Source organism: Nuphar pumila, chromosome 6 (assembly GCF_984573655.1).
Source record: "Nuphar pumila chromosome 6, dmNupPumi1.hap1.1, whole genome shotgun sequence".
NCBI lineage: Eukaryota > Viridiplantae > Streptophyta > Magnoliopsida > Nymphaeales > Nymphaeaceae > Nuphar > Nuphar pumila.
This window is the reverse complement of record NC_143254.1, coordinates 116,102,648-116,117,264: the sequence shown is the minus strand read 5'-3', so window position 1 is coordinate 116,117,264 and position 14,617 is coordinate 116,102,648. Positions and strand designations below refer to the sequence as shown.

Sequence of the window (14,617 nt, the reverse complement as noted above, 5' to 3'; positions counted from 1 at the left end):
TGATTATAGTTTTCATATTTTTCAAGCACAAAAAAGAGCCCCTTTTATAGGCTAAGTGAGCTTTACTTAATTACAAAAATTTAAGTAAAATAAAAGCAAATGACTTACTACTCTAAGTACTAACTAAAACATTAAGGAAAGACACTAATATTAGAGTCTCTTGAGCTCAAAGAACATAAAGGAGGGAAGCCCAAGGGCCACATGTTTTTTAAGGGTCTTGAAGGCCTCCTAGGTGACACCAATTGGGTGGGGCCCACTAGCCATTAGTGGCTTCTAGAAGGGATGACCTATGTGAGTCACACTTAGCTTGATGATGTGGATTGCATGGTTGAGATAGCTGCATGTCCGGGCTAGGGTGGCTGCATGAGGTGGCATCTACTTGGAAGTTGTCTCTTGTAGCTAAGATGGATTGCGTTATTTGGAGTACATGATTGATCTGGATCGGCTGGGTTGGGTTCCATTTGTATGATTTAGACCTTCGGAGATGGATCGAGCTCACCTGGTACTTGGTCCGCATCAGATCGTAGGTCAGCAACCATATGGATCTGCAATCTAGTATCAAGAAGCATTTAGAGAGAAGACCTAACGAAATGTCTCAAGAAGAAAAGAAGTGGAGTCCTTGTGGACTTGCTTATTCACACTACAAGAAAACAAGGTTTTATTTGCACAACTTTTGTGCCTGTAAAAGTCTTTATTAGTGCAATCGCTGCGCCAATAAAAGCCTCACTAGTAAAGGTTTTACTGGCGCAATTGACATTAGCAGTGAAATTTTTTTCACTGGCACAAATACAACACCAGTAAAATTCTTTTCACAAGCACAAATACAACGCCAATGAAAATGTTTAGCCAATGACTAGTTTTCACTGGTGCTGAATCTGCACCAGTGAAAATACTTTTACTGGCACTGTTTTAGTGCGCCTGAAAAAGCGCTAATAGAAAAAAATATATAAAATAGCACAATCTCTCAAAGTTTGAAAAAGAAAAATAGCAAATAAAACAAAGAAAAATAATTTATGAGCTTCAAATGTGTTGGCAAATATGATCTAACTATCTTGCATCAAAATGAGATACACAAGTCTCAACTCTGATTAGCCCCAAACTTGCAAAAAAAATTGTTCTGTATAAAAAGTGTTCGAGCATCAGAAATTTTATGACACAAAAACACAGAAAAATGTGGGGGAATCAAGAAGCAAACATCGGAAACAATAAACACTTTTAGAATGGACATTTCCAACACCCACATGCAACCTCCCAAGTCACATCAGTGGTCTGACTATAACCCTCTTAGTGCCTAGTCTGCCAAGACCAACCAACACTTTGAATTGATGTGATCAAAAGAACAATAGTTAAACCTTTGAATGTAAAGTTGCACCATTACCACAATCAGAGTCTTGAGAAGAACACAAAATTTAACCTGAATAAACTATGGTTTGAATTTAAAATTCAAAAAAATCATTACATCAATAACTAAAAGCTGACCAAACTATGATTTTTTGCCATCACCAGCCATCACCTAAACCATTGAATGCAAAGTTGCAAGATTGCCACAATCAGGCTTGAGCATAACGCAAAAAAAAAAGGAAAAAAAATGAGCTATAGTTGTGTTACATAGAAAAGTCAACTCTTAAGCACAGAGAAGAACAATGAGGCGGAGGTCACAATATAGAAAAAACATGAAAGCTAACCACAACCACTTGCACTAGCAACATGGAGACTGCAAAAGTAACTACTAAACGGAAAGCAGAAAATCTGTCAAAGCCCTATAAACAGAGACTACTTGCTGTGGGGATACAAGAACTGCAAATCCATTTATCAAGTAATGGTAACTATAAAGCTTCTGATAAGTCTCCCCTTTGAAAGTCCTCCTCAGGAGCGAATCGTGAAACCGAATTAGAGAAGAACCATAATGTGGATCAGGCCTTAAACAATTACTGATAAAGAAAGAAAGGAAACAAATCAAGTGCAACTTAAAAGAAGGATTACAGTTTAAGCCACAATATTATGCTAGTAATTTGTGAAAAAAAAGTCTCAAACCAAAACCAAATACATTATAGCCCTGCAAGTTTGTAGACTGCCCAAACCAGTGTTCCAATTAAATACGTCTCAGAGATTTAAAAAAGATGAAGTACAATAGGGTTTTCTTCCTTCCAATATAACCCAAGCATTTGAAGACCTTATATATCCTTAGAAAAAGTTAGCAATTGAAACAGTAGTAAATTTATTTCCTAAATATAAGTGGAAAAAACTTTCCCATAGAACAAAAACAATGTGGCCCTCAAACGAACTAGTTGCCTGTCTATGCAGTCAGAAAGTAGTAACAGCAAAAACCTTCAAACTTAAAATGACAGAACTATAGTCATAACTAATGGAAGATTTCAAGTAAAAATTTCATATATATGTGAAAAAATCCATACAGAAGTAGCTAAGAACGAGAGAGATGATGATGCATATGACGGAAGCATTCAAACAAAAAATTCAATAAACCATATTCCAAGAAAAAACAATCTTAAAAGTATTTACTCATGAATGCATAGAGGGCTTGATCAGAATTTGAGTGTAGGAAATAAAACAAACATAAGGTTATGATAGAAATAATAAAAAAATGCATCCACCAAAATACGATTACCAATGAGTAAATTAAGAATTGAAAGCGGTGTTGTTCAAAGGAGGCTGAGCATCTCCTTGAGGTTCGACAGGGAAGCAATTGCGGCTGCGCGACACGGTTTCTGTAGGGGAAGGACCGCTTATGCTCCAGCAACCTCTGACAGTCGTTTAGTGCCGGAAACTTGCAATGGCGTGGCGGCCTTCTTCTTTCTGGTGTTCTTCGCCCCATCACAGAAAGTAGAACCACGAGCTACCCAGATCAACAAGAAATCAGAGGGTGAAAACACTAAAAAGGAAAAATACACGAAGAAACGAAATGGAAAACCAGAGAGAACGAGAGAGACGACAAAACAAACAGATCGCCTCCATATAGTTAAGATCGAAATGGGAAACTAGTGGACGAGTGATTAAGTTGGTCTTACATGAGTTTGCGTAGGTCCAATGGCCGTGGCTACCGGATTTAGGGCCCTTCTCCTCCTCCATATGGTTCAGATCGATCGCCTTGGAGGATCCTATCCTTCCTTCAATCTCCACCGAGCAATTCTCCTCCTCGACAGATTTGGGAAGAAATCAAAATTAGAGCTCCAAAAGCCAGTGAACAGAATTAAGAGATAGATAGATAATGGGCTGAAAAGAAGGGTTTCCGAGAGGGAGAGAGAGCAGTTTGGGGCTGAAAAGAAAAAGGCAGGAGTCCTTCCGCAAAATAAAAATATATTGAAACTCTTTACTGGCGCAATTTGGGGTGGCACCATCGAAACATTATATTCTTTGAGAGAAAAATATTTTGCTGGCGCAATCACTTTTGCGCCAGTAAAATGCATTTTACAATGACGCTATTTCTAGGGTGCGCCTGTAAAACGCATTTTACAATGACGCTACTTCTAAGTTTCGCCAGTAAAACACAGATTTCTTGTAGCGTCATAAAAAGAGTCCTATTATGACTTAAGTTGTAACGTGATAGAGTTGCCTTTCCTTGGGCCTCTATTGTTGGCATGTATCTAAAACAAGGACGTGTATTGTTTCATGGATTTTTGGTATCTAGAATAAGACCAATAACGGAGGGCCGACCTCATCATGTGAGATTTTTGGTGATGCTTTTCATGGATTGAGTTTCATGGATGCCTCTATTGTTTCCTCTTTTCCTTGCGTTCTATAAATACATTGAGTGTCGTTTAAATAGACAGGTCCACATCAACTTCATAGTATGTTCCCATCCATCCTGCATGCCTCAAAGAATCCAGATTGCTCTTCAGGGACTGATGGAACATTAACAAGGGGTGGAACATTCAGCTAAAGAGGCCTCTTACTGTTTCAAACCATGACCAGTGGGCACAACTTATGTCTATATGCTTCAGCAATGGACTCCATTACCTGGTTAGGCAATAGCATTTTTTTCTACACATTAACCTCTTTTGTCACAACATATTTAACCAAATTGGGCCTTCTCCATTTCCAGTCCCCGCTCCACGAATTCGGATCATCTCCAAGGACCATGGCATTCATGTGGCTTGTTTCAATATGGAAAAGGTAAATACCCAACTTCTTCTAAAAAACCAAAGGTTTTCAATTAGCAAGTATTTGCTACATGTATCAGAGTCCATCACGCACCCCTTTGCAAATTGCCTTGCATTTCGATATCTCCTTACTACTGCCTGGCCTGAATTCAAATTCTACATTCTGGAGAACTGTGGCATCAGATACCTGCTCGTCGGCCCTCCATATTTGCTGCGAGGGAAAAGAAGGCGTCTTCTTTGGCATTGGTGGCTCTACTCAGCATGGTGGCACCTCCGGTTGTAGCGAAACAATCACCTCTTTTCGGGTGCCCAATCTCAACTCATGCACATCTATTTCGGCACTTAAGGGGACATCCCCTTTTATGCAGCTCTCAGATGGCTTTACTCAGATCTGGGTTGAATGGGTAGCTCACAGTTGGGTTCATAATGGTCATCATTCTACTTTCTCCCTATTTTTCTGTTGTGGGTGTCTTGAGTCTTGAACCCACTCTGCCGGATTAAAAAAATATTTTGGTGACCATACAATGGGATCTCCAATGAAGGTTTGTGGTGATAGGGAAGGGGTTAGGCCCAAGACCGGTTAGGGTTTTGTGTCCGTTTGTCATATTTATAGCCGCCTCTTTTTGAGATTTGCGCATGAGAATTTTGGTTGTATTGTAGTTTAGGGTTTTGAGAGTTCCTCAGCTCTATATTTCTTCACATTTGCTAGTGGATTTTTTGCTCTTTATTCGCCCGTGGATATAGGCTTGAGTGTCAATCCACATAAATCTTGTGTCTTCTCTTGTTTGCTCCTCTTTATCTTGTGGTTTGCTTGAGTTTCATTGTGGTTTTGCATAACATTTTCTATTATCTTTTCCATCTCCCTTGCTGTGTATGATATGTTGGGGGTGAACCCTCATCACCTCTTCTGTTTAAAGTTTACTTCTATCAGAAAAAAAATCAATTAAGCGTCTCTCTGAGTGAAATGTAATGAAGAAAAAAAGAATAAAGTGATGTCCATCAATTGCAATTCTTGATTACCTTGTGGCTCAAATATAAAAAGAGTGCTTGATTTTCATCAATTGTAGTACTTTATCATCTTATAACGCAAATGGAATTTATTCATGTCTTGAAATACAGGAAATACATAATTCATTTATTGATATACACGTATAGGTAGGTCATCGAGAAGATAACCAAGCTAACTATAAGAAGGTAAGAAGCCATTAGTCATTAGATTCTGAAGAGGATAAGGTCGACATCGACATCTTGCGGCACTCGGCGATCTCCAGGAAACTTCGGAAGTGAGTTTGCAACAAGCTTGGCATTCTCAAGATACGATGTGTACTTATGCTCAACTCGTGTTATGGCGTTCTCATACGAAGTTCCATCAGGGAGATCTCTTTGGTGGCTTTGAGCGTATGCAGAAGGCAAGGGCCTCCCATTTAGTGGAAAGTTTCTGGCGCCTAAATTGTGTTCATCCTTGACAATGTTCTTGATGGCGCTCTTCCTGAACGTCCAGTCGCCAGTTTTCCAATTGAAGTGGTAGAGAGGAAGAAAGCGTTGGCCATACAGTGCAATAAACTCAATCGCAGCAAGGATGAACTCGAATTCCTCATTGGATATGTAATAGGAGAAACTGATCCTTGTCCATCCGGGTTTTAGTCCATTATAACCCTGCAAATGTTTACCATGCACACAGTCAATAATCTCGTACTCAGCAAGATGTTGCCAAGGAAAAACCTTGCAATAATTTGAATATATATATATAGTCGAGGAGTCCTGGTTTCAAAATTTGTCCACCCACCTGTCCTCCCCTTCAAAATTCGTATGTGGATGTCTTTTGAAAAATCTGACCACATGGATGTCATACTAGAAAACCTAACATATTTAATGTGTAGGTAGGATTTTATAACGTGAATTTTCAGAAATTTCATAATCATTATTTTTAAATCCTTGTAAAATCTTATTTACATATAAAAAAAATTGATCCAAAAAATATATTGATAGGTTGTCAACCATGGAGATCACATCCATATAGTCAGATTTGCCAAAAACAAAACTACATACAAAATTTGAAGGGAACAACCGGTGGGTGGACAAATTTTGAAACCAGGACCCCTCGACCATGATAGTCACCCAAAAAAGTGGTATATATAAAATACACAGAAAATATATTAAAATATCAATAACATCGAAAACTCTGCAAAAGTGTTTTGATCACATTAATATTGCAATGAAAATGTGGTATTCGGAGAATATGTCATGCTTCGAAAATATCACTACAAAATTTCGATATTTTCAAAGTATGGTGATATTCATGACTAGGATTAAGCATTCGATTGGATTTGTCAAGACTCAAGCTTCATTAATGAATTTGCAATAATTGTCGTGCCTATGTACCTTTTGAATTGCAGATCGGAATGCTAATGACTGCTGCTTGTCCACATTGAGCAGGACGTGACCATAAGGCCCAGCACAAGCACACCCACCACGAGCTTGGATTCCAAACAGATCATTGAGCAGCTTGGTGACAAACCGGCCGTGGAGAGGTTTGTCCCTCTTGGTGGCTCTCTCTCTCCAAATGTACATACCCCTCTCCCCTGATTCATCAGCTGCATCCAAAGAAGTTGTATAAACCAAGAAGGATACAATGGGTTGGCGTTTGGCCTTGGTGTTTCCGAGAACACAGATGTTGGGATTAAGCAGAAGCCTATCAAGGGCACGCTCGATCCAGAGGCTCTCCTGTGTGTCAATGAGGTGGTAACCCATGTATTCCTTCACCCAGAATGCCAATGCGGCTTTGATCTTTTGAACTATAGCAGGAGTTCCAGCATCCTCTCTCTCCTCTATGTCCTCGTAGTACAAAGTGTCCTAAAGAAGAAAAAAAGTAAAAACCAATCAGCCAAGAAGTCGTAAGACTTGGTCCTAAGATTAGGGATGTAAATGGTTCAGATTAAGGTCGGATAGAATTCGGATGGAGAAAAACTCATACCATATCTGAATTTGTACATGCAATCTGATACAGATATTTATCAAATACGCATCTAGTCTGTCCTTTCCAATTCACTTCCACTAATCTCCTACGCATCCCTATTTTCATACCTTATCTTTGGGTCTCACTGGCGCAAGTTATTTTAATAAACCTAACCTCACAGATGTGATTTACATGATTAATTTAGCAATTTAGTGAATATCAACAGTTGAGTCGCTAAAATGCAGCCCTTGTGTTGGATTTTATGACTATTAAAAAATCAACAGCTAAAAACATGTTAAAATTTGTTGATTTAAAAAGTCATTTTTTTGTCAAAAAAAAAAATTGCAAATCTAAAGATTGATTTCTATCAAAATGTCCACACTGAATCTATACTGTCAGACTTGATAAAAAAACAACTTGCATTAATGAGATCCTGTATGGGCCATGGTCATTTCATATGGTTCTTTCGATATCCAACAGTTTCTGGTTGATATCCAACAGTTTCGATATCCAACAGTGTCACTTCACGCTTGTCCCTTTCTTAAAAGTCGCTTATGACATTAACTTGAGGTTTAACTCAGTAATTATAATTGAAAATTAGATGTGATCACGTCGCCCTACGGTATTCCGTTAGGGCACTTCTGGACGTCATTGATTTTAAGACGAACGGCATTCAAAACCTGTACGAATGAGATGCCAATCACTTGGATGGGTCTCACTCTTTTTTCCGATGATGTCGTTCGTGTTTCGAATCAACGGCATCGGAATAGTTTTAAATGAACGGCTCATCACGATGAACTTATTCACTGTTTTGATGGGTGTGTTGCTCTGTTTTAAGATGAACGACATCCAAGGCAAGTGCCTCTGACGTGATCCTCTCTCATTGAAAATCACCCTTCTGCCTACTTATTTATTTCCTTCTTTCGGTCTGGCTATTTTCATGCAAACCACTAACGGTGATCTGCTAGCCAGTTTTAAGAAGGGGCAGGTGTCTGCTTTTTTCAAGGGTGGTGATTGCTCCGATTGCTTGTTCGTTCATCACTTGGGATGGTACGTAGAAGGTGATAGAATCTAATGTAAATCATTTTTTCTTCCTTTCATTGAACGAATGAATAAAGAATGGGAAAACACTTGTAATATTGAACGAATATGAGCTAATACCTTCTCGTTGAAGCCGTTGACAAAGGCGACAGTTCCTCCACCGCAGGTGGAAGGTGGTGCAGATCCCAAGCAATAGAGGGACTTGCTCATGAGCAGTATCCCTGGTGTGCCGGGGCCACCTACAAACTTGTGGGGGCTCAAAAAGACTGCATCATACCCCTCCAGCTCTCCAGATCGCATGTCAATTTTCACGTATGGCCCACTGGAAAATGAAAACTAAAGCCCATTAGCAAATCTTTTCTTGCCTTTGTTTAATTTTCATTTGAGAGTAGTTTTTAAAGAAAAGGTAGTTTTTAAAATTGGAATCTAAGTGTTCAGCCTAATTTGAAAATGAGGCTATCTTTTCAAAATTTCAAAAAAGTACTTAAACTTTGTTATGGTTAGTTAAAAAGAAATGTAAGGGTATTTATTATCCAATAAATATACAGAGAAAATCTCAAATATGACATTTACAATTCATTAACCTCTTTTTTCTTCTGCTAATCTTTCAAACTTTTTCTTTCTATAGGTTGTAACAATTTGTTGTAATAGAGGTGGTGATGGTCTATATACGAGACGAATACATTGTATGAATAAATAAAAAATAATAAAATCAAGTATTAAGGGAGGATTAATGTTGTGGAAACAAAGTATTAAGGGAGGAAGATATCAAATTAAAACCCACCTAATTCAGAAGCCTCACAAACTCAAGTAGGATCGTTAGACTAAGGCATCTCAAAGGATAAAATTGTACATACTAAGAAGATATAGCTTATTAGTAATAGCATTAATTAATTTGAAAAAAAAAATCTCTAGTTTACAAGAACAATAGCCTGGTGCCTTTTTTTTTTTCAAATGTGAGCCGTAGAATTACATCAAAAAGTTAGGTGCCATTTTGAAAAATTCTATAATAATGTGAACACAAAAGGAAATGAATAAACTGTCGTCTTACCTAGCAGCAAAGTCAAAGCAGGCAAAAGCGCCGTGTTCATGCAAGAGTCGAGCCAAGGCTCGAGTCTCCGTGTAGATCCCCGTGACGTTGCTGCAAGCAGAGAAGGAGCCCAGCAAGGGACGGTTGGCATACTTGGGCGACTCCAACTCTCTGCGCAGCATCTCCATGTCCACCAGTCCGTCCCCGTCCACTCCCACCTCCACCACCTCCGCCAGGCTCTGCCGCCACGATAGGAGGTTGGAGTGGTGCTCGTAGGGCCCCACGAAGACCACCCACCTCTCCTCGGGACTTAGGGACTTGACCACCCTCGACCTCATGGTGGAAGGGACGGCTATTCCCATCACCTCCTGCAGCCTCTTGATGGCGGCCGTTGTCCCCGAACCGCAGAACAGGAGGTCGTCGTCGCCCCCTCCTCCCATGCAGCTCTTTATGTACTTGGCCGCCTCGTGCACCATCTTGGTGGTTCGGTGCCCAACGAAGCTGTCATCCGTGTGAGTGTTGCCTATTTTCAACCAACATTGATTGTATTATTATGGAGTTTACACCATAGTCACAAATCAAGTTTTCTCTGTTATATTGTTGTGGATGTGTTCAGCATGTTCGATCGATTTCGATTTAGTGAAAAACGACCCTTGGATCATGTTTTAATGAAAACACGTATTTTTAGTCCAAAAATTTCGATACAATTTAATTATAGCCATTAATTTTTTAATTATTGAAAAAACCTGTTCCAGTATTGGAATCCAGTGATTCAAATGCCAATTCCACTAAATGGAACATCTAAATCACATCCATAAAATGGAATTAACTAAAAAACAACAGAAAATTGCTAAATTGTATAAACATCCGTAAAATACACGCACATATATATAGAGAAATGGGTCGGTGTTAAATGAAACATGCTAAATGGGTTTTTCTGTCTGGATTTTTTTTCGAATAAATGGGTTGGTCATGGTCAGGAATCAACATCTGGATCATGTGTTTTCAATGAAAAAAGTGATATTTAGAGCATAAAAATTTACAAAGAATTTGGACTGTTGATTTTTAGAATGTTATAATCACATCTATACGGTCAAAATTTAAAAATAAACTAAAAAAACCCTAAAAAACTCATTTAGCACATTTCATTTAGGGCTTGTTTGGAATCTCGGCTCTGAGATGGACGTTTATGCATTTGGTGTTAATTCCCGAGACAAAATCTTGGTCAAACACCCATAGTGGTCTCGTTTGGAATCTCGTCCCTAGAACGAGTGTTTATGCATTTGGAATGTGAGTGGGGCCCTTTCTCCTTTCTATTTACACTAAAGGATGGATTTGACGTCTATCACCTCCTCTTCCTCAAATCCGTAAACTCTATATACCCTTATCTCAGCTACCGATCCCAAACATGCCCTTAGTATATTTCATTTAGCACCGACCCATTTCTCTCTCTCTCTCTCTCTATATATATATATATATATATTAGGCGTAATAGTGGACGCCAATGTTTGTCTACTGTTGCACCCTTTTATATATATATATATAGAGAGAGAGATGTGACGATGATACAGTAGTTGGGATGCGAACGGGAGGGAACCTAGTGCAACACTGTCATCCCTATCTTCGTACCCTTCTGGATTTCATTGATGCAAGTTGTTTCGATCAAATGGGGCTCCACATATGTGATCTATATCATTCATTTAGATAAGACCCATATTTAAAATACCGAAATCCAACTTGTGTCAAGGATTTTTTGGCTATTCAAAAATCAACTGTTAACAAAACACAAAATTTTGCGATTTAAAAAATCATATTTCATTGAAAAAAATGCGATATGAGGATCTATTATTATAAAATAAACCATTGGACGATAACATTTTAAAAAGGGTATGACTGGGGCCGGAGGCATGATGCATTTTTGAAAGCAGAATCAATTATTGAGGCCTAAGCACCCCCCTCCCCATTAAACGGGGGACCCACGCTCTGCCCCTTACTCAAAAGAGAGCTGAACACTTATAACGTGTTCGCCAATCACACAACCACGTCTCCGTATTTTTCTGGTTTATGGAACGTGCACGGCAGGCCCTCCACAACTTATAAAATGTCAGGGCTTCCCTCGGTTTTACATAAGAAGTGTCTACTCCGACATCGCGTGGGGTCTGCCTGCCATTAGCGGGGCCGGCAGGCCCTTTGCGCACCCCACTCACTCTCTCTCGTTTTTTTGGGAAACAAATTAAAAGATAATTGTGTTTATTTTGTCATTGTATTATCATGTTTTTCTAAAAAGCAAGATAAATACGTAATATATTTTATTTAAATGATTTATTCAATATACTGCATTTATTTTGGTTCTTGAATGTATTGTGTTTTTCTATGATAAATTCAAAATATTGGTGATATTTATTACTATGCTTGGGCACGCATTTGACCGCGTCCCATGCTTAACTAACTGCATCTCATCACGGGTACGGTCATGTGAATCATGTCATCAGGGACACACGGCTAAAATGGCATGTTCTTGTGGCATAGAGTATCGGCCTCTGAAAATATCATCATAACATATCGTGATATTTTCAATATACCAGTGATTGTTTTTACAAAAGTTGTTTCTCTTCTTTTTCGTAAAGAAATGAATAGGTGTTCATAGGAACTCTCTTGCTAATTACTACTAATCGGTAAGTCTTTATATTGATTTTTTTTTTTAGAGAAAAATCTTCATATCAAATCAGTGCTAAAACTATATATAAAGAGGGAGGAAAATGAGTAGGCACATACCATAAAATGGTAACACATTATCGATAATGTAATTTTCGATATGGTGCAAGCACCTCCCTGATGCAGTATGGTCAGCATAGGTAAGGAGGCGGTTGCCAAAGGGAGTATCAAACTCCACATATTCCCCAACCAGTTGAGAACGAAGCCAAGCGCATTTCTCCTTGATGCTTTTGCTGGCATCGACCACGCCCTCGTGCAGCACCCTGAAGGATTCGGCTCGATACCTGAGATCGTCGGCTTCCCCTTGTTCATCGGTTGCAGGTGAAGAAGATTCATTATCATACTCATCATCGGCAGCACCACCATGGAAGGCAGAGGCAGCTGCGGCTGTATGCTTGGCTGGTTTCACAACCAAGCCAGGTTGCTTCTCTTTGGTGAGATAGCTCTTGGGCAACATGGAAGGCCTATCCATTAATCCCTCACTAGCTTTTTCATGGCCAGTGTTGTTGTAATTGGGTTCAGGAAAGATGAGAAGTGAACCAGAAGGCATCGTGAGAGAGAGAGAGAGAGAGAGAGAGAGAGAGAGAGAGAGAGAGAGAGAGAGAGAGAGAGAGATGGAAGGCCAAATTAAGAAGAATTAATTGTGTCAATGACTAACTGGTGGGAGAAAGCTACGGAGCTTGGAGTCCTATTTATATGCTTCTCTGCTTGGATTTGGTATATGACGTAATGACATGTTTTTAAAATACCACTTGCAAGTTGGTCAAGGAAATTGGGGTTGAGATCACGTCATATTGAAAATCACCAACAGTGGTGACTTTTTGTGCCGCCAATATTGATTTCAGAAATAATATATAGAAAATGACCAAGTACATTTCTATGAGGAGGAAATTTCCAGTTTTAACAAGGAAAGCAGACAACTCTGCACAAGTGAATACGATAGGAAAACGAGGTGCTTCACTAATCTGCACCGTCAGTTTTGAAAATCAAAGCGTTCGCATTACAGGACAAATTGCAAATAAATTGATAAACTGATATGTGAAAGGCCAAGTTTAACCTTGACTCATAAATTCTAGTGGGGCCGCAATCGGGTCGGGTTGGCACTAGCCCGACTATTCTCCATCTGAGTGGCTGGCTAGAACATAGCTGGCCTATTTTTGTTTTATTTTTTTTAAGTTTTAGAAATCCAAAACTTAGTTTTTCAGGTTTTGGGTCATCCAAACACCAGTAAAACCTGGTTTTTGGCAAACCAAAGTTTGATAGCAAACCAAGTTATTAGAAAACCCTGTTTTGCCTCGTGTCATCCAAATGGAGCCTAATTTGCTGCTGTGAAGCCATGGAACGGTGCCATATGATTGATTGCGATAGAAATGAGTTAACAGATCATTTGATCACCCTCACCAGAGTTCCAGAACACCTAAAAGAAAAGTTTTGTTTGCTGAAAATTCGTAAAACGCTCAATTGCCACAAAAGTTTTGATGTGTTTTTAGGATATTAATCAAATTCAGCCTCCTGCCCTCAAAACTTTGTTAAATCATCATAAACATAACAATTATGGCCTTACTTGCCATACTTATATCCAAAGCACAACTCATTAAAGTTTACCCAACCAATTCAGATAAAAAAAAACTACGTGTTAGTGTTTGCATTAAAAGGGCAAATTCAGTTATCCAGAAGAAATCATTCACAGAAAAAAATTAAATTTAAAAAAAATGAAGAGTGATTTCCCAACTCGCACAAAGTTACATACTGTGTGGTTATTTGTAGGTTTTCTTTAGTTATAATCTGTGCCACGGGATCACTCCATTTTTGTCCTTGTGTCCAGGGATACAGCACGAGATGGGGACACGACAAGTGACACACTCATGACACGTACAGACGATTTTTTTAATATTTTAATAATTTATTGCTATTTTAATAATAAAATTGTTTTTCTACATTAAAACAGTTCATATCCTTGTCGTTGTGACTAGTGGTGGGCATCTGGCTGGCCCGGTCCAGCGTTGACGAGCCTGTTTACTAATGAGCCGGGTTTTGGCCTGGTTCTTAATGGACTTGGGTTTGAAGAGAAGCCCATGGGCCATGGCTCAACACATTGGTCCAATGAGCCAATGTGAAGTGGGTCGAGTCTGGGCCAGGCCCACCCAAACCCATTCATTTCTTTAATTTTACACAAAAACCTAATTCTTAATTAGTGTAACTAATTAGGTAAATAATAAGAATTAACAAATAAAAAGTTTTCGTACAACTAATTAAGTAGATATTAATAACTATCCAAGTTACTGTGTAATAGTTAATTTTTAAAAATTTATATTGCCTGAGCCCGGTTCACATATATAACGGGACTGATTTTGGCCCAGTACTTAACGGGCCCAAGCTTAAAATCATGGCCCAAACCCGACCCATGACGGGCTGGCCGTTGCCCACCCCTATTTGTGCAAAGCAGGTTATATGTTCCCTCCCCCCCGAACAGTGCAGTTAGCTACATCTCATGTTCGGGGGTCCCAAAGAGAACCACGTATGTAAGCATGTGTGTCTCGTATCCCCATGTTTGTCAGCATTAATTAGCATTGGAGTTTGATGCGATTGCAAAGACTTAAGTACCCTCTCCTCCATTGGTGCAAAAAAAATAACGATTCTTGAAAAGGAGTGGTTGTAAAGACTTAAGTGCCCCGAAGATGATTATTTAAGACCCAGTCTCTGCACTGCAGGATTATCTGAGAAAGAAATCTTCCCTGGAGGAGGCCATGAACATCA

General features: G+C 39.1%; 1 protein-coding gene across 1 annotated transcript; it reads right to left on the bottom strand.

The window, feature by feature from the left end:
- Positions 1 to 4,923: 4,923 nt before the first annotated feature.
- Positions 4,924 to 12,323, bottom strand: LOC149835831 (uncharacterized). The gene is made up of 6 exons (XM_090010687.1): positions 11,921 to 12,323; positions 9,167 to 9,668; positions 8,236 to 8,437; positions 6,501 to 6,971; positions 5,139 to 5,774; positions 4,924 to 5,039 (listed from the first exon to the last, which is right to left on the bottom strand). Exons 1-5 carry the CDS (start codon positions 12,315 to 12,317, stop codon positions 5,331 to 5,333), a joined length of 2,016 nt encoding a protein of 671 aa, XP_089866813.1. The 5' UTR covers positions 12,318 to 12,323; the 3' UTR covers positions 4,924 to 5,039; positions 5,139 to 5,330.
- Between the last annotated feature and the right edge of the window lie 2,294 nt (positions 12,324 to 14,617).